Genomic DNA, 23,702 nt, shown 5'->3' with positions numbered 1-23,702 from the left:
AGACATCAGCCCCTCATCCTTCCCAAGGGTGCCTGGCTGTGGGAAACTCATGTTTGTAGACCTGAGTGGGGAGGTCTCGGGAGTGTGGACTGAGTCCTGCTGTGGTCTCAGATGTGCGCCAGCCGATCCTCACGACGACCCTGCAGGCAGGTCCAGTTCACAGGTGGCTCAGAGGGACCTGACCCCAAACCTGCCCAAACCCCGCAGCTGGGAGCCAGAGCTCGGTCGAGGATTCCTGAGCAGAGCTGGGCCTGCCCCGTGCGGTCTGCACCTGGGCCGTCCCAGTATGTCTTAGGGAGCGGTTGGCACTTAAGGCTGGGTCTGTAGCCCCGGTCAGACCCTGAGGCACCTCTGGGATGCTTTGGGACCAGGGCGTGGCCATGGGGACAGGTCACACCTCTCGGGGCATCCTGGGCAAGGAAGTGGTGCTTGTGGGTACAGTTCAGTGACCGGCTCTGTCCTTCTCTCTCCTGAGTGCCTTCTGCAACCCCGTCCTGGAATAGTTCCGGTCATCCCTACTGCACTGGCTGGAGTCCAGCAGGGCAGGTGACAGCAGACAGCCTGGCTGGTGGCCGAAGCCAACGCTTCCTCCCCCCCACACACACCCCCACACACTGGAGATTTGAACTCAGCGACCTTCCCTCTGACAAGTGGAAGGATGGGGCAGGTGGCGATGGCCAACATCCAGGAGCAGGGGAGGTGGCAATGTCGTAGCATTGGGATGATCTACAAGAGGAGCCCAGCCTATGCAATGTGACCTTTGAGCTTCGTATGTCGTGTTTGAGGTCTTTCAGTTCGCTTGGGACACGTAGGAGACAAGGGCCATCTCTCCACACCTCCCCTGCAGCCCCTCTCCTCCGTGGTCACCTGCTCCCTGCCCTCCCTTTGGCAGACTGGGGCTCCCAGTTGAGGGTTAGGACCCCACGTTGGGCATCAGGGAGGCAGGAGCCTGTGGGGGGGGATACTGAGATTTAGGGACACTGTGTCTTGAACTGATGATGGTCATGGGGACAACCTGCTGTTCCTCTTCCTTCCCAGTCTTCGGGTTGAGGTCCTCCCCCACTGAAAGAGCACCTCCCGAGGCCTCTGGTTTCGACTTTTATTTGTCACAAAGGAGAAGGGGATCCGATGACACCAGTTTAGCCTTTTGGGGGTTCGAACTCTCACCTGCTCCCTGCCCCCTCCCGCCCCCCACAGTCCCCAGTGCACCCTTCCGAGTTTATCTCAGCTGCCAACCAAGGACTTCATCTGGCAGCCCTAGGACCCAGCTATGGAGGTTTCCTCACTGCCGTTCTTTTATTTTCCTCCTCTTCCTCCGTCCCTTAGCGAAGGCAGCCTTCCTTGGGGATGGATGGAAGGTCACATGAAGGCCAGCCCGGACCTGCAGCTCCCGGGGGACACCCCAGCCGCGAGGGGGAATGGGCCAGGTGGGTGGGGACCATACAGTGTGTCAGGGCCGCTCTCCTGGAGCCGCCCCTCCCGTGGCACCAGCCAGAGCTGGGGGCGGGGGCGGGGATTTCCACCAGCCCAGCTTCATGCTTCCAGGGCCCGGGGTGACAGAGGGGAGCAGGCAGGACTGGGGATGGTGAGCAGAAGGACAAACAGAGGGAAGTTTGGGGAAGTAAATGATGAGTTCGGCCCAGCCCAGTGGTGACGTGGCAGTGTGGGGGAGGGGCCAGCAACAGCCTCGTCCAACCCACACCTCCACGGATCCCCAGGTTGGCTTTGTGACTCCAAAAGTTTAGCCTTTTGGGGGTGTGACTCCGAAACTCGTGAGGGAGTCCGTGTGGGTTGGATGGTGTGGGCTGGACGAGAAAGCCCGAGGAGGAGGTCTGTGCGGTGGATGTCTCTCTCGGGCTGGCAGGGACACCAGAGTCGTCCGCTCTGACCGCCCTGCAGACGCTCTCACACCTCACCCCAGAAGAGTGCGGGGTGACCGCTGGAAGTCAACGCCCCCGCCCACTGTCCCCCAGGAGTGGGCGCTGGTGTCTGGGCCCAGGCCCCAGCTCCCTCCGCCCTCAGAGCTCCTCGTGAACCAGCTCCTGGTCCTCGTCCGACTTCAGCTTGAGCTCCTCGGCGGTGATCTTGCCGTCCTGGTTGCGGTCCTGGTTCTGGAACATGTCGCCTATGGTTTTCTCCGAGTCCTGCCCCGGCAGGAGGCGTCCTTTGCCCTCACTGACTTGAGTCTTGATGAAGGTGGAGAACTGGGGAGCAGGAGAGTGGGGGAGGGTGGGCGTGAGGAGCAGGGCTAGGGCTGTACGTTGAGCCGGGAGAGGCGGCAGGCACAAGAGACCCAAGCACAAGGACCCAGCTGAGGGGGCAGGACACGCACCTTGTCCTTGCCAGATGCCACCATGCAGGGGAGCTTCTGTTGGGGCGTGAGTATGGGAACGGTTATTTTAAGGACTGAACTGCTCACCCACCTCCTCAGGAAGGACCTCGCCATCTTTATTGAGGTCCAGGTCTTCAAACAGGTTGGCGGGAGGGTCCTCATGCCACACGAACAGGTAGCCCTCCGGCAGTCCCTCCTCCCGGGACACCAGCTCCACCTCAAACAGCAGCACAGCACTGCCAGGGACACCCCGGGCTGGCGGGAGGGAGGGAGAGGAGAAGGAAATGGGCCTGATGGGGCCAGAGGCCGGGCCTGGCTCTGCAGCCTGCCCAGCGTGCTCCCCATCTCGCAGGCCCCCGTCCCGTCCTGGGGGCCGGAGAGGGGGCCGAGGGGTGTTCACAGAACCAGCTGTCAGGGGCTAAGGGGTGGATTGGGCCTGTCTCCGCCTCTCACCTCCGCTCTCCCCGTGGGCCAGGTGCGGGGGGACCACAAGCTGCCGCCTCTCTCCCACGCACATGCCCTGCAGGCCCGTGTCCAGGCCCTCGATCACCTTCTTGGCCCCAAGAGTGGCCTCCTGGGGGGCCTCATAGTCATGCCTGGGAAAAGAGCAGATTCCCGGGTCGGTGCTGCTCCTTGTCCCCCCAGCAGGTCACACCCCATCATCCCCCCCACCCCCACCCCAGTAGGTCACTCCTCCTCGTGCCTAACCCACAGTGCCGGGCCCAGCGGCTCAGAAATGGGACACCCTTCTCGTCATGCCATCGCCCCTGAAGTGCAGCCCCAAGGGCTCAGCTCCCCTACTGCCAGCTTCACCCTCTCCCCCTTTCTGCCCCTGATGCTCCCCACAGATGGGAGCGTACTGAGAAGGGGGTGCTCGGAGGACTCCCCTGGCCCGGCCCCGGCCCCAGCCCTGCCCCAGACCCACGAGGAGAAGAGCCTGGTGCCGTCCAGCAGGGAGCAGTTGTAGTGGTAGCGGACGAAGTCCCCGGTTTTGGAGGTCTCGTTGCAGGTCTCCGGGGGCCGAGACAGGGTCTTGATTTCCACGGGATCCGCGGGGTTGTGGAAGTCGATGACATGGACGTCGAAGATCAGCACGGCCGAGCCGGGGATCTTGTCTCCTGGGGCCAGAACGGGGGAGTGGGTCAGCTCGGGGTCTCGGGGCGCCACTCAAGGTCTCCGTGAAACCGCTCTGGGGTTTCTGGCGAGGACGGGAGGGGATGATGGGACAGGGCGAGTGTCCGCAGGATCAGTTCCTCTAGGGAGCAGGGGAGGGCGGGACCTGCCAGTGAGAAAGCCCTTCACACCGTCCTGCAGCCTCCCAGGAACTTACCCAGCTGACCAAGGTGATCAGTCCCATTTTACAGGTGAGGACGCTGAGGCTTCCAGCAAGGCTGGGTCTCAATCCGGGTCTCTCTGCTTCCTAGGGCTATGCCGTTTCTGTTCTTCCATAACCACCCCCATCCCCAAACCCAGGGGCACCGCTCCAGCACGGGAGAGGAGAAGTGGGAGACTGCCCTGGAGAAAGGGGTGGAGTCCGTGGGGCCGGAATGCAGTGCATGACCGGGTTTTGTGATGAGAGGGGCAGAGCGGGGACAGGTCACGGAGGGGCTCAGGCGCGGAGCGGAGGGACCACAGGCCTACCAGTCCCGTTCTCCCCGTAGGCCAGGTGCGGGGGGATGGTGATCCTCCGGCGCTCCCCCATGCAGACGCCCTGCAGCCCCTGGTCCATTCCCGGGATGATGTAACCCTGCCCCACGTAGGTGTTGTACGTGTGGTTTCGGGAGTAGCTGCGGGACAAGGCAGGGAGGCCAGCGAGGAAGTCAGAAAGGGCCCTGCCCTCGTAGGCAGCTCAGAGGCGCCCCCGGCTGCTGCCTAGGTGACCCTAGCCCCTGGCACTTTCCTTCCTGACAACTTCTCGCCTGCCCCCAGCCCCGCCTGCCCCCCCTCCTCAGGAGCCCCCTGACCTGGAATCGAAGAGGGTGCCGTCCATCAGCGAGCCGTTGTAGTGGTAGCGCATGAAGTCGCCGGCCACGGCTCTGCGGACACAGCCAGGCGGTAGCTCCAGGGTCTCCAGCTGGACCATGTCCTTCGGGTTGTGGAGGTCGATCAGTAGGACGTGGAAGACCAGGGAGGCCTGCGGGGGGATCACAGTCCCTGGGGAAGGGATAGGCTTGAACCATACAGGTGGAGAGCACGCCCCAGCTCCTTCTCACCTCAGGAAGGCCCCCGCGGGAGCCCTACAGCCCGGAGGTTCCAGCCCCGCTCACCAGAGCTCCTCCCTTGCCCTCAGCAGCCCTGCTTCCCCCTCCGTGAGGCCTGAGCTCGATTTGCCCCTGGCCTTTGCGTGAATCGGAAGAGGGCACCCCATCTTAATGAGATGGTCACCGAGGGCTAGGTTTCGTTCCTACTCGCCTCCCGAGCTGGGTGCCCAGGCGCAGCACACAGCCCAGACAACCCGCTCCCGGAGCGTCCCCCCGGGAGTCCTCGCCCACCCTTACCGTAGCCTTTCTCGCCATAGGCCAGGAACGGAGGGATGGTGATCTTCCTTCTCTCTCCAGGACACGTGCCCAGCAGCCCCTGGTCCATGCCCTTGATCAGCCAGCCCGAGCCCACGTACGTGTCGTAAGTGCCGCCTTTGCTGTAGCTGCAGAGAATAGGGCAGCCGTGATGCTGCTGGGGGCGGGGGGGGGGGGGGGGGATGGGCCCTGGACTCCCTCCCACACCACAGTCCTCTGCACCCCAGGGCTCCCTCCAGCCCTCACCTAGTGTCGAAGGTGGTGCCGTCCAGCAGTGTGCCGTTGTAGTGGTAGCGGACGAAGTCGCCGTCCTGGACCATGCGGGGGCAGAGGGGCGGGCGCAGCAGGGTGCTCACCTGCACCGTGTCCGCCTTGTTCCACACGTCCAGCAGGACCACGTCAAAGTACAGCGTGGCGTCCGGGGGAATGAGCCCCGCTGCGAGGGCCAGGCAGCAGGCGCTCAGCACCCCTCTCTCCGCCCCTCTGGTTCCCCTCCTTCCTGGTCAAGCTGTGACCCCACCCAGGGCCCCGTTGTTGTTATTTCCTTTCCTCCCGCGGAGCACGTGGTGGCGGGAAACAGACATTGCGGTCCCAGACCTGCCACAGTTCACACTGTGAAGGCAGTTGACCTTGGGCAAGTCCCTCTCCCTCTCTAAGCTTCAGTAGTTTCGGCCCTGCGGTCCTTGGCTCCACCCCCTCCCGGTGCCACGCCCAGCCGGAGCCACGCCCCGCCCCTCTCACCCAAGCCGATGCTGCCGTAGGCCAGGTGGGGAGGCACGATGAGGCGCCGCCGCTCGTTGACGCACATGCCCATGAGGCCCCGGTCCATGCCAGTGATGAGACGCCCCACACCCACCACGATGGCCGCCAGAGTGCTGCGGTCGTAGCTGGGGGACAGAGGGGACGGATGGGGTACCGTGAATTCAGGGGAGGGTGCACACAGCCAGATGGTTCCCTCTGCCCTGGTCACATACACGCACAGGTGCGTACATGCACGCACCTGCATACGCAACCCCTCTCAATGCACCAGTGTCGATCCACACGCTCCTCACCTCCCTCCGAGGTCAGCCGGGACCTCCCACTTAAGAGACTGGGCTGTTACAAAAAGGAAATCCCCAAGAAGTCTAGGCTAGGGCTGGGTGCAGGCCTGCGTGTCTGCTGCTGCTATCTGCTGACAGCACAGAAGGCTAAGTACCTCATGGGGGGGAAAAGGGACATTTATCGAGCATTTCGGATATGCTGATTAAATGCTTTGCATCTTATTTTTTGTTTTCAAGTATTTTACTTATTTATTTGTAGAGAGAAGGGAAGGGAAGGAGAAAGAGAGGGAGGGAAACATCAATGTGTGGTTGCCTCTCACAGGCCCCCTACTGGGGACCTGGCCCACAGCCCTGGCACGTGCCCTGACTGGGAATCAAACCTGTGACTCCTTGGTTTGCAGGCCTGTGCTCAATCCACTGAGCCACTCCAGCCAGGGCTAAATGCTTGGCATTTTGCATTCATGACCTTATTTAATTCTTTCCCCTGTGAGGTGGACATGATGGTTTTCATTTTTCTTATAAGAAAAAAAATTGAGACACTGTTCTCCTTTCTTTATAAGAAAAATTGTTTTCCTTTTTCTGATGAGAAAAACTGAGACTGGCCTCACTCAAGGTCACAGCTGGCATGTGGTCGGTGAGGCCCCGAAACCCCGGTCTGCACCGCCCCACCATGGATGAGCCGAGGAGGGAAGGAAGGGGAAGCAGAGCTGGTGGGGGACTGGGGTTGGATTTCAACTCTGAAAGAGCCTATTCTACAACTGCCATGGCCTTTATTTGTTTGTAGTTACAGTTTTCATTTATTTTAAGTTTTCAGAAGTTAAGGGAGGCTGGGAGGCTGATCAAAGGGGGCCATGGATGGTGGAAGGTCTCCAGGCTCAGCTCTGCATAAGCGGGGACCAGCCTGGTTCCCAGAGCCCCCACCGGGGGAAACCATCCCCCAAAGCCCCACCCTCCCCTGCTCCTGGCAGTCCAGGGCTCCGGACTGGACCGCTGGCGGCTGCCCACCCCCCATTCGGCCCACTGAGCTGGTTTTACCACTGGCCTGCTTCCTGCATGGTGCCCTGTGGGGGCCCAAGCGCCCATCAAACACAATCAAGGCATCTATCTGGTCCTCCCCAGGGTCAAGGCTAATGGGTATTGAACCCTTTTGGACTTCCGGGCACTGCGTCAAGTCCACTTTCATTCATCCGCTTGTTTGAGTCCTATCGTCAGCCTTAGGCAGTAGAGACTCGCTTTTTTCTGATTGTTTGTAATAATCTCTATGTTTCAGATTAAAAAAAAAAAAAACAAGTGAAGCTTCAAGAGGCAAAATGTCTTATCCACAGTCACAGCCTGGACCCAAGGTCCTGGACTCTGGAATTTGTGTCCCTACCCCATGTACTGCCTGCCCTCAAAGCCATGGCCACTGATGTCCCCTGGGCCGACTTGCGTGTTTCAGGGAAGGGTCTAGGAGGAGCTGACTTCTTGGGGTGTGGTGTGGGGGTTTGTGTGTGTCATGAGACCCAAGGTTCAGCCCTGCCCTGCCCCCACCAACAAAGGCAGACTTGCCAGAGCTTCTGGACCAGCCCAGAAGCCGGTCTCTCAAACCCCACGGCTGCCAAATGGGCAGCAGCCCTGGCCTGAGAGCTAAGTAAGATGGAGGGAGGTGGGGGTGCAGGGAAACCCAGGGAGAGGTGTGCAAACCCTCTGAGGGTGGCAGGTCCGACCCGGTGACACGTAGACAGACAGGGTCCCTGCACATCCGAATCGGTGCCACTGTCTTGTTAGAATGCATCCCGCTTACCCGAAGGCTGCTGCTCACTGCCCCCCCCCAAAAAGCAAGCTCCACTCCCTTTTCTCTGATCTCAAAGGCACTGAAACCTGGGGCTGGAACCTGAAGGGAGGCGGAGGGGGGGGCATGTGGGGGTCCCAGGCTGAGACCACTGGAGGATTCACATGGATCAGAGACCACGCTCTTCCCCCCAGCCCTGTGGACCAGAAGGTCCCCCTCCCGGTGTCTTTAAGTAAAGGAATGGTAAGTAGAGCCGTTCACCCTGACTACCACGCACCCTGGGGAATATGAGGAGCCTGTGTGAAGGGAATTGGGGTCCTTGAAGAGGCAAAAGTTTGACACTGAGAGCTGTATTTGGAGGGAGTGCCCTAAGGCAGACACAGCTGAAAAGGGCAAGGAAACCCCCAGGGCCTAGGAGCGCTCTGGCGGGGAGGGGTGGTGCGTCTGGGGCCACCCAACCCATTACCTCGAGTCAAACTTCTTGCCATCCTGGAAAGTGCCGTTGTAGTGGTAGCGCACAAAATCCCCCATCTGCACCTCCCTGGGACAGGCCCTGGGGATGTGGTACCTCTCGATGACCACGTCTTCCAGGGGGCCCCCGGCTGGGCTGGCGCGGCCCAGCCCCCTCCCCACAGCGTGCGAGAGCAGCAGCAACATCTGCAGCAGTGGGGGCCAGAAGAAGGGGTGGCTGGGGAAACGCGCCGGGAACATGGTGCCTGGAGCTGGGACGCCGGGCAGTGAGGGCGAGAGAAAGAAGGGCCGCCACCAAGCTCCTTCTCCCCCCCCTCCCCTACTCCCCGAGCTGGCTCCCCCTCTTCCTGTCCTCTGTCCCCACCCCCGCCCTGGCCGGTCCACGTGGAATGGGGGCTGGGGAGACTTGAGCTGGCGGGGTGAGGGCGGGCGTGGAATGGGAAGAGAGGGCCGGGCCCAGAGTTTTGGAGACGGAGGAATGCATCACAAAGAACTCCAGATTCCCTCCTCTTCCCCCCCACCCGGCCTGAGAGTCCTGGGGCCTAGCGGAGGAGGGAGGTTCCAGAAAGATGAGAAGTCCGAGCTGACTCCCTAAAAAAAAAAAATCTCCGGAGCCCCCGGGGTCCTAAAACCAGGCTGAGGCATCTCCTGCTTCTTCTACTGGCACCGCCCCCTCCACCCCAATCAGAATCCTCTTCAGGGGGCTGGCGAGGCCTCCCCATCTGAGGCTGTCCCCCCTCCCTACTGTCCCACGAACGGCCTCTCCAGCCAGGGACGAGGACCTGCTTTGCCCTGCAGAAGCTGGACTTCCAGAAGGACTTTCTGACGTGGGACGGAGATCCAGTAGGAGGAGGTGGTGAGAGGGGACGGTGTGCAGGACGGAATCAGGTGTGCGCGTCCCCGGCGCCGGCTGCACCTGGAGCACCTGGAGTGACCCCTTCAGAACGGGGCGTGGGGCGTGTGCAGAAGGGGCGCTGTAATGAACGGAAAACTAGGTCCCAGGGCTTGGGCAGAATAGCGGGAGGTGGCACTTTTCTCACGACCGTAAGGTTGGAGGGGTGCTGTCTTTGTGTGGGGCGTTTTCTAGGCTCCCCAACTTTGCGGGAAGCGTCCCCCCACCCCAAATCTGTCGAGGGGAAGACCCAAGCACAGCGGGCCGGACCAACACAGGGAACTGAAGACACCGTAGCGCCGTCTGAAAAGGGGAGACGCAGCCCCCTGCCTCTCTGGGGACCCGACCTAAGCCACTACCAGCCTGGCTGCCTCGGAGCCCGGCGCTAAGACCCAGCGGGCACGCCGGCTTGGCCCCTGCCGCGTCGGCCCGCCTGCGGGCCCGGCGCCGACGTTTTCTCCGCTCCGGGAGCCGGCCGGCCGGCGCGGTGGGGGCATGGGGAGGACGGCTTGGGTGCTGCTGTGGCTGCTGCTGGGCAGCTCCGAGGCGCAGTACGAGAAGTACAGTTTCCGGGGCTTCCCGCCCGAGGACCTGATGCCGCTGGCCGCGGCCTACGGGCACGCGCTGGAGCAGTACGAGGGCGAGAGCTGGCGCGAGAGCGCGCGCTACCTGGAAGCGGCGCTGCGGCTGCACCGGCTGCTGCGGGACAGCGAGGCCTTCTGCCACGCGAACTGCAGCGGGCCCACGCAGCCCGACGCCTCGGCCCTCGGGCCCGCGCCCGGCCCCGACGGCGGCCACGACGACGAGTGGGCCCGCGAGCTGCGGCTCTTCGGCCACGTCCTGGAGCGCGCCGCCTGCCTGCGGCGCTGCAAGCGGACGCTGCCCGCCTTCCAGGTGCCCTACCCGCCGCGCCAGCTGCTACGTGACTTCCAGAGCCGCCTGCCCTACCAGTATCTGCACTATGCGCAGTTCAAGGTGGGCTCCCAACCCCGAGTCCCCCGCCCGCTCCCGGGCCCTGCTGGGCCCCGTCGCCCAGCCGGCGTCGGGTTTCCCGTCCATTACGGCGGACCGGGCGCTGTCAGCGATCCCCAAGCCCGCTTGTGCGCTCTGGGCAGCGGTCTCTGGCCCTACTGACCCACTCCGTCCCCACCCCACAGGCTAATCGGCTGGAGAAGGCGTTGGCCGCGGCCTACACCTTCCTTCAGAAGAACCCCAAGCACGAGCTAACCGCCAAGTATCTGAACTACTACCGGGGGCTGCTGGATGCGACCGAGGAGCCCCTCACCGACTTGGAGGCGCAGCCCTACGAGGTGGGGTGTGGGGGCAGGGCTGGCCCTGAAGCGCCTCCCTAATCCCCCCATAGCACTTGCAGAGGAGGGGAGTGTTGGATTCCCCTGACCCCCACCACGCTCCCCTCCAGGCCGTGTTCCTCCGGGCCGTGAAGCTCTACAACAGCGGGGATTTCCGCAGTAGCGCAGAGGACATGGAGCGGGCCCTGGCCGAGTACCTGGCTGTCTTCGCCCGGTGTCTGGCGGGCTGTGAGGGCGCACACGAGCAGGTGGACTTCAAGGACTTCTACCCTGCCATAGCAGGTACCCCCACCCAAAGCCACGGAGCATCCTTCCCAACCACCCCTGGGCCCTGCTCGGAGCAACTCGGGCCCCTTAGCACATTTATGGAGCACCTACAAAGAGCTTTGGAGGTAGTCAGAAGTCAGTGTCATCCCACCTCTGGGAGCATGGAGCGTGAGGGTGGAACAGACCCCCAGTGACTGGGTGCAGAAGGGCTGAGTCAGGGGTGTCCAAGGTGCTGGGCATCGGTGGAGAGAGGCAGTAACATCCCAAGAAGCACCCAGGGAGGTTGGGTTCACAAACTTCCCTGGGCAGAGGTCAACGCAGGTGCAAAGGTGCCCAGCTGAGATGGGAAGCAGCCCAGCATGTGTGCACCAAAGGCAGCCTGTGGCCAGAAATCACGTAGCCTGGGGGTCCCTAACTGCTGGGATCCCTCGGAGGAAAGCAGAAAGGGCTGTGCTGAGCTTTTCCATCTGGGCCTCAGTCCTGTATCCAAACCTCCCCCGCCACTCTTCAGAGAACCGAGCTGGGGCGGTGAGTCAGCCCTGTCCACGGTAGCCTTCCACAGCGCTGCTCATCCTGCCCTCCTGCCCTCCTGCCCTCCTGTGATCGCAACAGGCTCTGCAGGCGGAGCTGGGCCTGGAGCCTCTCCATCACCCGTCCCGGTTGTTCGGCACACCACCAGCCTCTCACCACTGCCTCCCACCCCACAGATCTCTTTGCGGAATCTCTGCAGTGCAAGGTGGACTGTGAGGCCGACTTGACCCCCAATGTGGGTGGCTTCTTCGTGGAGAAGTTCGTGGCCACCATGTATCACTACCTGCAGTTTGCCTACTATAAGTGTGAGCTTCCTGGCGGGCTGGGGGCGGGGCGGGGGTGGGCAGGGCTGGGGGCACACAGAGTCACGGGAAGCCGTCCCTCCAAACTGAGGCCCCTGGGCAGTGGGAGGGTGCTGGTGCTGGTGGGGCAGGTGAGAGGCTTGTGGGAGAGCATGCAGGGCAGCCTCGGAGGAGATTCCAGGGCCTCCTGGGTGCCCTGGACTGCCCTGTCCGACTAGGTAGCCAGCAGCTGCAGGCACTCGACAGTTTACAAAGCCCTGCCATGTCTGTTTCTCTCACTCCATCCTCTCCCACCCTCATCATCCTCACTACTGACCATGCAGCTGCCATTACTGGACCCATTCTCCAGATGAGGAAACTGAGGCTCATCGAGGGCAAGGGGCCATTAGTCACATAGCTAATAAAAAGTAGCACCGGGACTTAAAGCTTTCCTTATTGGTGGGAGATCCTGGTCTCGGGGGGGCTGGGATGGTCCGTCTCCAGGGTTCCCGCAATGCAGGGATGCCACGATTCAGAGGCTGCACTGGGGTGGAGGGGCTGAGGGCCAGGGGTCCAGGAGACCCTTCCTGGGTCCGGTTGGCTAAGAAGTTGAGGGCCACCACTGGCCTCTGATTCCCCAGGGACAGGATTCTCCAGCTGTGTGAGCTTGAGCAGTTTACCCACCATCTCTGGGCCTTGAGTTTTTTTGTCTGTAACACGAGGATGACAGTAACGTTGAGTCTTAAATGAGGGCCTGGCACACAGGAAGTGCCCGGTATGCCCTTGCTTGTATTTCCCCTGGGTGAGGTGGGATGCCCACAGGTCTTCTGGGAGACGGCCGGGGAGGCCGGGGTGCCGCGCTGCGTGGGGAGGTAGGGAGGGGTGGGTGAGGTGGAGGCGGGGCAGTGCCAGGGCTGCCCCTCACCCCTCGTCTGTCCGCAGTGAACGACGTCCGCCAGGCCGCCCGCAGCGCTGCCAGCTACATGCTCTTCGACCCGGAGGACAGTGTCATGCAGCAGAACCTGGTGTACTACCGCTTCCACCGGGCTCGCTGGGGCCTGGAGGAGGAGGACTTCCAGCCCCGGGAGGTAGGCATCGCCTTTGGAGGCACTCTTGGGACCCCGTGGTTTGGTTAAAAAAAAACAAAAAACTCTGGCTTCCTCAGAAGGCAGGATGGGAAGTGAAAAGAAAAAAACTGTGGGTTGTGATTTGAGCCCTGGGTTCCAACCCAGCCCCACCAGCCACGTGGTCCTGGCAACACTGCCGACGCTTTCTGAATCTGTTGCCTCGCCTGCAAAATGGGGATGGTGCTGCCTACCTTGCCAGCACAGCCTGGGACGTGGGAGGTATGAACGTACCTGTTCGTTCCTGCCTGCTCACCTCTCCACCTTCATCGTCCTCACTACTGGCCTTTGCCCTTCTTCCCCGGGGAACCCCAACCTGGACCAACTGAGAAACCCCTTGCGGGTCTTGGGCAACCCTGGCCAACAGGGCACCCGTGGTGCTCTTGCCTGGTTCCTTGTCAGTGGCAGACGTTGCTCATCATTCGAGGCACCCTTTTCTCCCAGAGTCCTCAGAATCCTCCTTAACCCAGTTGTCCAGGCAGCTTTGATCTTTCAGTCAGCACAAGAGCTGATACTTGTTCCAGGTTCCTTGAGCTGGGAAAGGGCCAGAGGACACACATCCCAGGAGCTCCGGCTCTTCCACCATCTGGCAGCAGGGGCCAGCTCACTGCACTGTCCTTCCCTCCTCCCAGGAGGCCACGTCCTACCACAGCCAGACGGCCGAGCTACGGGAGCTGCTGGAGTTTGCACACATGTACCTGCAGTCAGATGATGAGGTGAGCGGGCCCCCTGGCCCTCCAGGGCTGGACGGTGGCAATGGAGACTGCTTGGTCTTCCTTGGGCCCCTTGGGTCAAGGTCAGCCTGGCAGTTAGCTGTTGTGAAGCCGGAGAGATCCTTCTGTCCCTCATCTACACCTGCTCTGGTCTCCCTGCTCAGCGCTCTCACGTGCCCCCTCTCTGTGTGTCTGCATCATGCCTCCCCGGGCCCGGCTCAGGGGGTGCCTCCTCCAGGAAGCCCTTGCTGTATGCCCTGGCTGTGTTTTCTGGGCTTGCAGTGCCAACCCTGACCCTCCGTGCCTCCCTGGACCTGGGCTACTCGCAGTCCTGGTCCATCCCACCTCGGCCCCTTTCTCCAGCCCGTCTCCTGGAGAGCTGTGCTCCAGGATGGGGGACCAGGTTACTCCCAGCTCTCCCACAGCACCTGGCGCTCAGAAGCCAAGTTTAAGTGCAGGGATGAGTGTGAGACACCAGGAAGGAAGGGAGGAAGGCAGGCAGGCAGTGTGTTACACCAATTCTGAGTGAGGGTTTGGGAATCTAAATTCTCTCAGCTGGTCCTGCTCAGGGCGTCTTTATCCACCCCCTCCTTTGTCCCAGCACCCACACTCCCCTCTCCGAACGTGAGGGCCGGGTCTACACTCTTAGCATCCAGGCTGGTGCTAGCCAGACTTGGCTCCACCACTTCCCAAGTGGGCCAGGTCTCAGACAACCCTCAGATTTCCATGTCTTCATCCACCGAGCAGGGAGAATAATGCCCAGCTCACTCTGTGTGGTTAGAATCAAATGAGATTATGTTTGTAAAGCACTTAGTCTAGAGCTGGCCTGCGGTAGGTGCTCAGCAAGTAGTATCCATTTCGATTGCTGTAATGCATCGCATGCTGCCCGTCAGGCACTGCGTTTGGGGCTGGGGTAAATTGGTGAGAGGCACAGTCCCTTTCCTGAGTGGGGGTGAGGGGGGGAGGTACAAAATCCCTCTCCATGTGGGAGAGGTCAGCACAGGACCCCAGAGGACCCCCCACCCAGCCAGGGCCATAACAAGGGCTGCACCCTGGAGCCGATACCTGGGGCCGGAGGGATACACATGAGCTCCCCAGGCAGGCACCGGGCAGTAAAGGCGTCCCTGGCTGGGAAGAGCATGAGCAGACAGGATGCACGGACTAGCAGTGTTCTCGCAGGGGTCTCTGTGCTTGAAGGGCGGGCTGGGGAGCGGGTGATGCTATGCCGACACTGAATCTTTGCTGCTGGGGCCCCAGGTACCCATTCAGGGAGGGGGGCAGCTTGGGAGGAGGACTTCGTGGGTGAAACCCCCACACTGTTCCTGCAAGAGATCTTGAGACAGAGACCGGAAGATCTTGGCCAGGGTGGGAGTGGCCCAGGTTTGTGCCTTCCGTGATCTGCTTTCTCCCCCACCCCCGGGGCTGCTCTAGATGGAGCTGGAGGAGACAGAAGCGCCCTTGGAGCCCGAGGACCACCCGTCTGATGCCGAGTTTGAGGGGGAGGGCGACTACGAGGAGGGCATTTATGCTGACTGGTGGCAGGAGCTGGACGCCAAGGGCGATGAGGCCGAGGCCGGTCAGTGCCGTGAGCCGTGGTGCCGACGTGGGGAGGCAGCCTGGGGTGGAGGTCGGGGGACAGCAGGATCCGGATACTGGGTTACAGAGGCCGGGGAACATGTATGTCGGATGCTGGGACCCCCTTCCTCTGGGGCTTCCAGGCCATTGACAACCCCTGACCCACTTGGTAGGGGGTGGCATCCTTCCTGGGAGCAGGAACCAGCCGAGACCTGATCCTGGGGAGCCTTGCTCCTGCCTGCCCCACCTCCCCACAGGACAGCACCCAGACACCTGTTGGGAGCGGGTGGGGTCTCACCCCAGTGCTCTCCCCTTTGCAGAGCCGGAGCCTGAACTCGCATGAAAAGACAGCCATCCCTGCACCTCTCAAGAGCTCGGGAAGCCTGGGCCCGACGGGACCACCCTCACCAGCCTGGGCAGCAGCAAGAACTATTTATTAAAAGTGTAAAATGGACATAGCTGACCAGGTGCCTTCCGGTCCCACCTATGAGTGCTGCTGCACCGACCCCCTCCTGCCTCCTCGCCAGGTCTCTGGACCCCAGGACGGTGGTGCTGCGGGCGGCTGGCAGCCTGTCCTCCTCCCGGTGCACTTCTCCAGGGGAGACGATTCCAGCTCCCCCTCGCTGGGGTCTCAGCTTGAACCGCAGAGACAGCGGAGGGGCAGCCGGTGTCATGAAGAACGCTGGGCCCGTAGTCCAGCGGCTCCTGGCACACTGGCCGTGGGTACTCAATAAACGTTTCTGGTTGAATGAATGACACGGCCTGGGGTCCACTCTCCCCGGGTCTGCATGGTGAGGGTGCAGATCCTTCCCTCCCTCCCTCGGCCCCCATGTCCCCTCATCTGTAAACTGGAGGCAGGTGAGGGGGGCACAGTCAGGCCTCTGCGGAGGAGCCTGGGCATCTGCCACTGTGTGGAGCCTCATCTTGTTATTGCAGTTGGCCACCAGGGGGCGTAAGGATGCAGGTCCCACCTTGAATCCTGGGAAGAGTAGTTTCAGGTTTCTCAGATGGGTTGTCCTGTATTTTCCTAGTTCATTCAGCATCCCTTCCCTCGTGGAATGTGGCGAGTGGGAGGAAGGGGCCAAGGACCTTTACTTCCGGTGTTCACTTTCCACGCATTGCCAGGTTCCTTGGCATCAGAGTGGGCACGCCCTGCCCGCCCGGCCCATTCTCCACACCACAGCTTCTCTGTGGCCAGAGGGGCCCTGGGACTATGGTTCAGTGACTTGAGACTTCACGGTGGCAGCGGGACTGCCTGACTGTCTTGCCCAATCTTGACTCTAATGGGACAGAGAGTCCAGAGATGTGGGGGTGAGAGGGGTGTCTGGTGGCCATCACCCGACCCTGTGACTCACCAGTGTCCCCTGCATGCTCCACAGTGGGGGAGTGGGGGCAAAGGGGCATCTTTGGGAGGGGACCCTGGGCCAAGGCCTGCCAGGTGGCAGTGCTGCCCCATCCCAGTTTCTGGCCTCCTACCGGCCGGGGCAGGCAGGCTGCTGGAGGAGCCTTCTCTGTGACTGCAGGGTGGGGCTCACCCTGAGAAGCCTAGTTCTCAGCTGCCACACCCCAACTTCCCCAGAAGTGCCAGGTGACCTGGCCTGGGCCCCGCCCATCTCTGGCCCAGGAGAACTCCCTACTTGACTCTGACTCCGGAGGAGGGTGGGAAGGCCAGAGTCTGAGTCTGGAGCACAGGTGGGTGGGGTCAACAGGGTGAAGGTGACCTCACTCCTCCCTCCTACCCCTCCCTCCCGTCCTCCCTCCTGTAGGCGGGTCTGCAGTGGTAGTGTCTCTTGAGAGCTCTCAGGTGCCAGGGTGGCCCAGCCCAACCCCACCCCTTTAGAGCTGAGGTGTTAGCTCCCAGCAAGTCTCTGCCCCCTCCTGCTGGGAGGGGCTGTCCTCTGGGGCTGGCACCTCCGAGGGTGGGGAGCAGGGATGTGCCGGAGCCTGCCTGCCTGCGTGATTAGGAGCCTCGGAATCCGAACGGATGGGTGGAATCTGAGAGTGCTGGTGTGCGGGAGTGCAAAGGTCTGCATGTTTGCGTGTCTGTGGCTGTGCCAGGCTGGGCGTGAGCGTGTTGCCTGTGTCAGAATGTCCTCCGTGGCGATGTGGCTGTCTCTGTCCCCGTGTCCCCGAGTGTGTCCCTGTGCATTTGTGAATATGAATCTGGGGGGGTTCATTCACTCAGAATGTATGAGCACCCCCTGGTGGTGGGCGTGCGCTAGTGGGCAAAGCCGGCCGAGCACCCTGCCCTGGTGGAGCTTGCATTCCAGCGGGAGACAGGCAGTAAACAGTGGCTGTTACAAGATACGTTAGATACATAGGATGGAGAAGTAGAGCTGAGTAAAGGGATGGGGAGAAGGGAGGGGATGCAGTTTTAGAAGTGTGTTGACACGTATGTCCAAGCGTGCACCTGAGAGTGGCGTCTCAGTGTGTGTGAGCAGGGTGCCCCGTGGGAGCACCAGTCTGGCCCCCGTCCAGGCACCAGCCCCCCCAAACAGGCCATCAGCCCAGGCCTCCCCAGCCAGAGTGCCGCACTCAGCTCCTCTTTCCCAGGCAGTGCCAGCCCCTCCTCCCTTTCCCCCCTGTGCCAGCATCTCCCCGAGCTGGGCCAGCTCCCCAAACCGGTGCGACGGAGTCCCAGCAAGCCCCAGCGTGGGCGCTCTCGGGCCCTCCAGCCCATCTCCTCCGACCCCACCCAGCCCGGACGCTCCTGCCTGCACCACGTCTGTCTCACCTTGTACCCACCCAGTGCCTCATCAGTTGTAGTATCTGTAGTAAAATGGGTAGGAGGTTAGGGAGAGGCCAAAAAGGCCAACCTCAGATGCCACGGAGGTGTCCTGGACCCAGAAAGACCCCTCCTAAGGACAGCGTCTCTACTACAACATGTTGAGTGCCTACTATGGGCCAGACACTTGGCAGGTTCTTTGTAACCCCCGAAACAGTCTTGCAACAGAGAGAGAAATGAGAAGCAGCTTGTCCAAGGCTCGTCGAGGAAGGTGGTGGCCGAGCTGCCTTCGAGCCTTTTCTCCCCAAATGCTGCTGCTCGGAGAAGGGACGGAAAGACAGGGATGCCGCCCAGGTCTCTGGCGTTGGCCTCGTCCTGTTGGGCTGTCAGCCGCGGCCAAAGGGGAAGGCGAGGGCCAGACCCAGAGACAAAGGCCCACACTGCCCCGGCTCACCGCAGGGGACAAGGAGTTCGGGAGGGAAGGGAGGAAGGGCAGGTAAGGGCCCTCTCTCGGGCCTCCTCCCAGAGCCGGTCCTGCCCCATCGGCAGCCCCTTGAGACGGTGGGGTGTTGGGGGGCCTGCGGACAGACTTGCTGGAGTCCCTTAGGCCGGCCTCTTCTTGAATCCTGAGAAGTGAGGGTCAAGGGAAGTGGGGGGAGTCCCATGGCTTTCCCCCAAATTCTAGTATATTCCAGTGGGAGAAACTCCCCCCTTAGGTTTGAGAAAGAGTTCTTGAAGTCTTACCCTCTTGTCCCCGTTCCCTGGGAGAGCAGAGCCCCCTGGGGACAAAGAGCAGCACCCTCCTGCGTCAGAGGGCTGGGGCCAACCACGGAGCCTGGCTGGCGGAGTCCCGCCCGGCAGTGGTGGGCTCCAGGCACCACCACCCCCAGCCCCCCCACACCGAGGGCTTCATCCCCGCCTCCTCTGGCAAGGTCTCTCTGAGGACAGCGCTGGCACATGTGCCCCATTTCACAGATGGGGAAACTGAGGCCCCGAGAGGCTGGGTGGGGCCCTCAGGGCCAGGGCTCATTGCCAGGTAGGCTGGTGCAGTCCTGCCCAGCCCCCTTCCCGGGGTCAGGCTCCAAGGTGACTGGGGGTAACCTGGGGGTGTTCTGGGGGCTGGGGCCACTCACCCCAATAAGCCCCAACCTAAACCGCAGGCCAGCCTCATCACCCCATAATCAGCACTGGCTCGGGACCCACCTGGCGCCAGGTGCCTGGATAGCATCTTGTTTGTCCCCCAAACAGCCCTCGGTGTGGGAGCATCTGTCATGCCCGTGACTCAGGTGGGGAAACTGAGGTAAGGTGGAGGACATACATGCTGGTTTACCTACCCCCCCCCCCACACACATACACTTGGTTCCCTGAATCCACAGAAGAACTCACTAAGTCACGCCCAAAGAAAAGACCAAGGAAATTTGACATTTTCCATTCCCACCTGTCCATTTTTCCTTTCAGGAGTGTGATGTTATGTTCCTGGAGCGAAGTAAGAGGTGGTCACTGGAGATTCCTCCCTTTTCCTTGGACCGCTTGGCTAAATTAAATCCTTGTGGCCTTCCTGGAGGAGGAGTTGGGAAAAGGCCCAAGGTTCAGCCGATCTAAGTGGGGAGTCCGGCTGTCTCCCTGGCCTGGGCGGGTGTAGGGGGCCTTCCCATCCGTATCTCCCAGCGCGGCTGTGCACCAAGTTACAGAGACACAGGGACAGGAATGAAGGCAGGAAACGCTTGTCACACGACTTCAACCTGTAGCACAATCATTTTGATAAACTTGCTTATTTTTGATAACATATTGGTCTACGCAAAAGAGGAAATGTCCCCGGTTTCTCCCCCAAATCCCCTCACACACACTTGGAACGCCGCTGGCTTCTCTCCAGCACCCTCTTCACCGCCGGTCCGGCCTCCACCAGACCCCCACCCGCGCTCCCTGCCCCTCCCCCTCACGCCTTCCAGGCTCTCTGCTGGGGCCGTCCATTAACTGTGAGCTCCAAGTCGTCTGCTTCCTAAACTGGACGTTGAAGTGCTGATGAAATATTCAAGGATCTCAACTCTCAAATTCCCTGGCGGCCCAGGGAGGGGCCTGGGGAAGACGGGACTAATGTAGGGACTAATGTACAAGGCCGGGGGAAGTCCTGACGCCAGTCCCCGCCGTGGTGGGGTTGGAACCTGGGGTTGGAGCCTCGCATTGGGAGGAGGGGGGGAGGCCAGGGAGCCGGGGGAAGGGTCTCTGTGCGCAACCGATGGCTGCGGCTCTGGGAGGCGCCTGCTCGGGCTTTAGAGGGTCTAGAGGCAGTGAAGGGAGGTGACTGATTCAGGCCCCTGAGGGGAGCTGGAGGGGAGAGCTGGAAGGGGCAGCTGGCGGGCAGGAGACAGAGCTTCGGGTCCCAGCCCAGCCAGGAATGTGCTTGTGTGGTTTTCAGGGACGTGCATTCATCTCCTGACTCCAGTCTCTGTTTCCCCATGGAAGCAAGGAGGGAGGCTGATTAGACTATTCCTTCTCTTTCTTCCCGAGGACTCTCAACAGGCGGGGGAGAAAAGACATTCCTGCCGTGATGGCGCGCGCGCGCGCGGAGGGGGTGCCTCTCTGTGGCAAGGCCGCCTGTCAGGGCAGGCACCTCTCCTGGCTTGTGGGGGAGGGAGGGGCCGGCAGGCTGGCGGGGTGGGTGGGGCCCTGCAGTGTCAGCCTGTGCGTGGAGTTGCCCACGCCAAGAGCAGGAAAGGGGGTGGTGACTCAGGTGGGAAGGCCTCCCCTGTTCCCCCCTCACCCAGTCACTCAGGAGGGGGAGGGGTGCTCAGAGAGATGGGGAGACCCAGGACCGAAATGCAATCCTGATGTTCTCAGGCCACCCCGTTGGGCTCCTGAGGTCCTGGAATGGCACCTTGGGGGCGCTGCGGTGGGCCAGGGAGGGTAAACCCAGGACAGACCTTCCCCCGGCTGCTCCCCCTGCCAGCGCCAGCCCCTGGTATCTCGCCCTGGCCTGCGCTATTTCTGGCCGGTCCCTATCTCTGTTCTCTCGCTTCCCTGTTTTCCCGTCAACATTCCATCCCCGCCTACCCATCTTACACTGGAGTGTTGCTGGAGCTACCTCTATAATTAAGACCCCCGCCCCGCCCATGGCTGGGCACACACCCAAAGGACCAGACCCAGGCTCTGGGCAGCCTCTGGCCTCCAGGCTTCTCCCCTGGACAAAGGGCGGCAAAAAGGCAGGAGCACCCCTACCTCAGGGCCCGGTACCATTCTACCCTTCTCCTGCTCTGGGGGGAGCTGGTGCCTCCTCCTGCCAGAAGAGTTTGGGGCCCAGAGGCTCCTCTGCAACAGCCGGTGTCTTCTCCGGGCTCAGGGGTCACTCTGAGCAAGTGCCCCCAGCCCGATCCTGAGGGTGGAGGCAGGAGTGTGAATGGAGTCTCATACACATGGATCTAAATGCCTTACAGATCAAGCTAACCAACTGATGAAGAAGATGGACATCCACAAGGAGCTGAAGGGCCAGGACGGAACTAGAATTCTGATCCCTTCTCAGAACACGGCAGTTCCAATAACTGACCCCCGCCTCCCCCAGCCCCTGGACTGTCTCCCCTTTCCCTCGCGTCCTGGCCCCGCCCACTCCCGCCGCAGAGGGCCTCCGGGACACGTGTGCAGATTCCTCCGCTCTCATATCTGTGATGCGTCCCTCCCTCTGCCATCGTTGCCCCTCGTCACCCTTTGCCTGCATGTGCCCGCACGGTGTGTAGTGCTGCTCTCCATCCTCAGGAGGCAGGGCCGGCATACGGGGCCTGCGGGGCCTACAAGCAAGGGCAGGTGCTGGGCAAGGAATTCCAGAATGTCCAGTACCTAGAATGTGGTCTGGAAGGGGAGATGCATGAACTCTGTGTAGGCTTGTTCCCCTGGCCCCGAGCGGAGGGTGCAAGCCCAGGAGCAGCAGTGCGGGGGGGGGGGGGGGGGGGGGGGGGGGCGTCCAAAGGGCAGGAGCCAGGGCGGAAGCCTTTTCTCAGGTCCACAGATGGCTCTCCCCCGGCTGAGAGCAAGCCCATGCTTAAGATGCTTCTTGCCCTGGCTGGTGTGGCTCAGTGGATTGAGCGCCAGCCTGCGAACCAAGAGTTAGTTCACTGGTTCGATTCTCTGCCAGGGCACATGCCTGGGTTATGGGCCAGGTCCCCATTTGGGGACATGTGAGAGGCAGCGGATCGATGTCTCTCTCTCACACCAATGCTTCTCTCCCTCTCTTTCTCCCTCCCTTGCCTTCTCTCTAAAAATAAATTCGTAAGATATATTTCTAAAAGATGCCTCTTGATTTTTTGCATCGCCTTTGATTCCAGCCTGCCGTGGGGACACTCCAGCCGTCTGTTCTCCTGCCCACTGCTGTGACGCCAGGGAGAGCTGCTGCGTGACGAGAAGGGACCGCCATCAGCCTGAAGTTTAGCATTCCATCTGCTCACCGGGTCTCTCTTGGTCGAGGCCGCCATTCCTGGGGCCCGCCTGGGCCCGAGAGGAGAGGAGGGTAATGGGTGTGTGCGTGTGTGCTGGGGAGAGAGCTGACAGGGCTGGCGTTTGCCTATCTGAATCTGTGCCCATGGGTGTACATCCCCGAGGCGTGGGCACGGGCGCCGTGGGCGGATGTTTGTGTGATGTGTGCAGACCTACATCTCTGCCTGCCTGTCTGGGGCTGGGGCCCCTCGCAGAAAAAAGGGCCAGGTCTGAACAGAGCACAGAATCTCTCCCGCATCCTTATATGGCCCAGAGGCTGGTGGAGGGTGGAGGAGGCCCCTGGCCCTTGCTCACCTTCCCCCAGGGAAGTGCCTCCTCCCATCTCTCCCCACCTCCCCTCCCTCACCAATCAGCCCCTCACCCGACCCCTATTTGCCAGTGAATTCTGTCTCTGGAGCAGCTGGGGATGGGCCACTCGATGCTCTTTCCTTCTTTCCTCCGAGGCCCCAGAAAACTGCAAGGTTGAATAAACCAGATGTGTTCTTAGCAGCCCAAGAACTCTGCTTCCACTAAGCGTTGGACAAGAGAAATGATTTTAAACTGCAGAAGTATGAATGCGGGTCAAACACCAGAAGGAACTTGCCTGTGTTAGAGTGAGGAGACAAGGGGGTTCCTAGAGGGGAGGCTGAAAAGTCTCCTTTTCCAGAGATCTGGCGACCAGAGGTCCCTGCCTGTAAAGGCTTGCAGGCAGGGGACTGGGTAAGGTGGTCTTGGGGCCCTTCCTTCCAGTTCACACTACAGAGGAGACTGTGGCCACAGCAACTCTCATCCGACCCCTTATCCCTATCCCTAGGCCCCTCCTCACCCCGAGAGACTGTGTGCCCCATGCAGACAGCTGATGACAGTAAACACTGGTTTCTGATCCCTTTCTGTACCCTCAGTGCCTGGCAGGCACATAATAGGCACTTAATAAAAGTGCAGAGACTTCTTGATCTGGGAGGAGAGGCAGCTCTTATTCCGGTCTTTCCTGCTGCTGGGGCGCTGCTTCCACCCAGCCCCAGCCCCAGCCCAAGCGCTTAGCTCCGAGACCAGCGTGTTGCGGCACGTTCCAGGCTGACAGGCAGGGAGCATTCTGGGAAGACACACACACACACAGGCTTTGGTCTGAAGCCTTATTTCTACCCCTCCACTCCACTCCACTCCACTCCAGCTCCTCCACCCTTTTGCTGTCAATGAGTGCTGCCCTGCCTGTACGCTGGAGTCAGGAGAAAGCCTGCGTCGGGCGTGGGAAGTGTGTCCGTGTGCTGGGTGGGAGTGGGGCGGTGGGCAGGGGAGGGTAGGAGGTGGGAGGGAGGAAGTGACACCGAGCTGGTGGCAGCAGCCTAGGGTTGTGAGCTCTTTTCCTCCCCAGCAGGGGCTGGCCACTGCACTGTGGCAGGGTGGCAAGCAGGGGGGTGGGGCAGGGGTAAGGGAGGGAGAAAGATACTGGGGTAAGCTGGAGGAGGGGGAGTAAGGGAAACAAGACAACGGGCAGGGGTCCTGGCCCTGGCGCGTGGGGTGGTAACGAGTTAGGGCTGCTGATGTCTTCCCAGTCCCCTCCCAGAAGACTTGTTGGGTGGCACAGGCCTTTAGAAGTGAGACTGTTGAGCCACTGCTGCTTTCTCTGGTGTGGAAAGTGGTCAAGAATGCTGCTGGGGTATCTCTACCGAGCCTGTCCTGTGTGCTAGCTTGG

At 61.4% G+C, this 23,702-nt stretch overlaps 2 protein-coding genes across 2 annotated transcripts; one reads left to right on the top strand and one right to left on the bottom strand.

Moving 5' to 3' along the window:
- Positions 1-1,755: 1,755 nt before the first annotated feature.
- On the bottom strand, positions 1,756-8,452 carry FKBP10 (FKBP prolyl isomerase 10). Its single transcript, XM_028519636.2, has 10 exons — positions 8,126-8,452; positions 5,590-5,735; positions 5,095-5,284; positions 4,831-4,976; positions 4,297-4,486; positions 3,974-4,119; positions 3,258-3,450; positions 2,786-2,928; positions 2,424-2,587; positions 1,756-2,204 (listed from the first exon to the last, which is right to left on the bottom strand). Exons 1-10 carry the CDS (start codon positions 8,368-8,370, stop codon positions 2,019-2,021), a joined length of 1,749 nt encoding a protein of 582 aa, XP_028375437.1. The 5' UTR covers positions 8,371-8,452; the 3' UTR covers positions 1,756-2,018.
- Positions 8,453-9,431: 979 nt separating this feature from the next.
- P3H4 (prolyl 3-hydroxylase family member 4 (inactive)) lies at positions 9,432-15,577 on the top strand. Its single transcript, XM_028521771.2, has 8 exons — positions 9,432-9,997; positions 10,180-10,332; positions 10,443-10,614; positions 11,307-11,435; positions 12,354-12,499; positions 13,168-13,251; positions 14,680-14,824; positions 15,144-15,577. The coding sequence occupies exons 1-8, from the start codon at positions 9,518-9,520 to the stop codon at positions 15,164-15,166; spliced, it is 1,332 nt and encodes a 443-aa protein (XP_028377572.1). The 5' UTR covers positions 9,432-9,517; the 3' UTR covers positions 15,167-15,577.
- The last annotated feature ends 8,125 nt before the right edge of the window (positions 15,578-23,702 follow it).

Source organism: Phyllostomus discolor, chromosome 8, assembly GCF_004126475.2.
Source record: "Phyllostomus discolor isolate MPI-MPIP mPhyDis1 chromosome 8, mPhyDis1.pri.v3, whole genome shotgun sequence".
Taxonomy (NCBI): domain Eukaryota; kingdom Metazoa; phylum Chordata; class Mammalia; order Chiroptera; family Phyllostomidae; genus Phyllostomus; species Phyllostomus discolor.
Note: the sequence above shows the minus strand (reverse complement) of the source record. Positions and strands in the feature narration are given on the sequence as shown.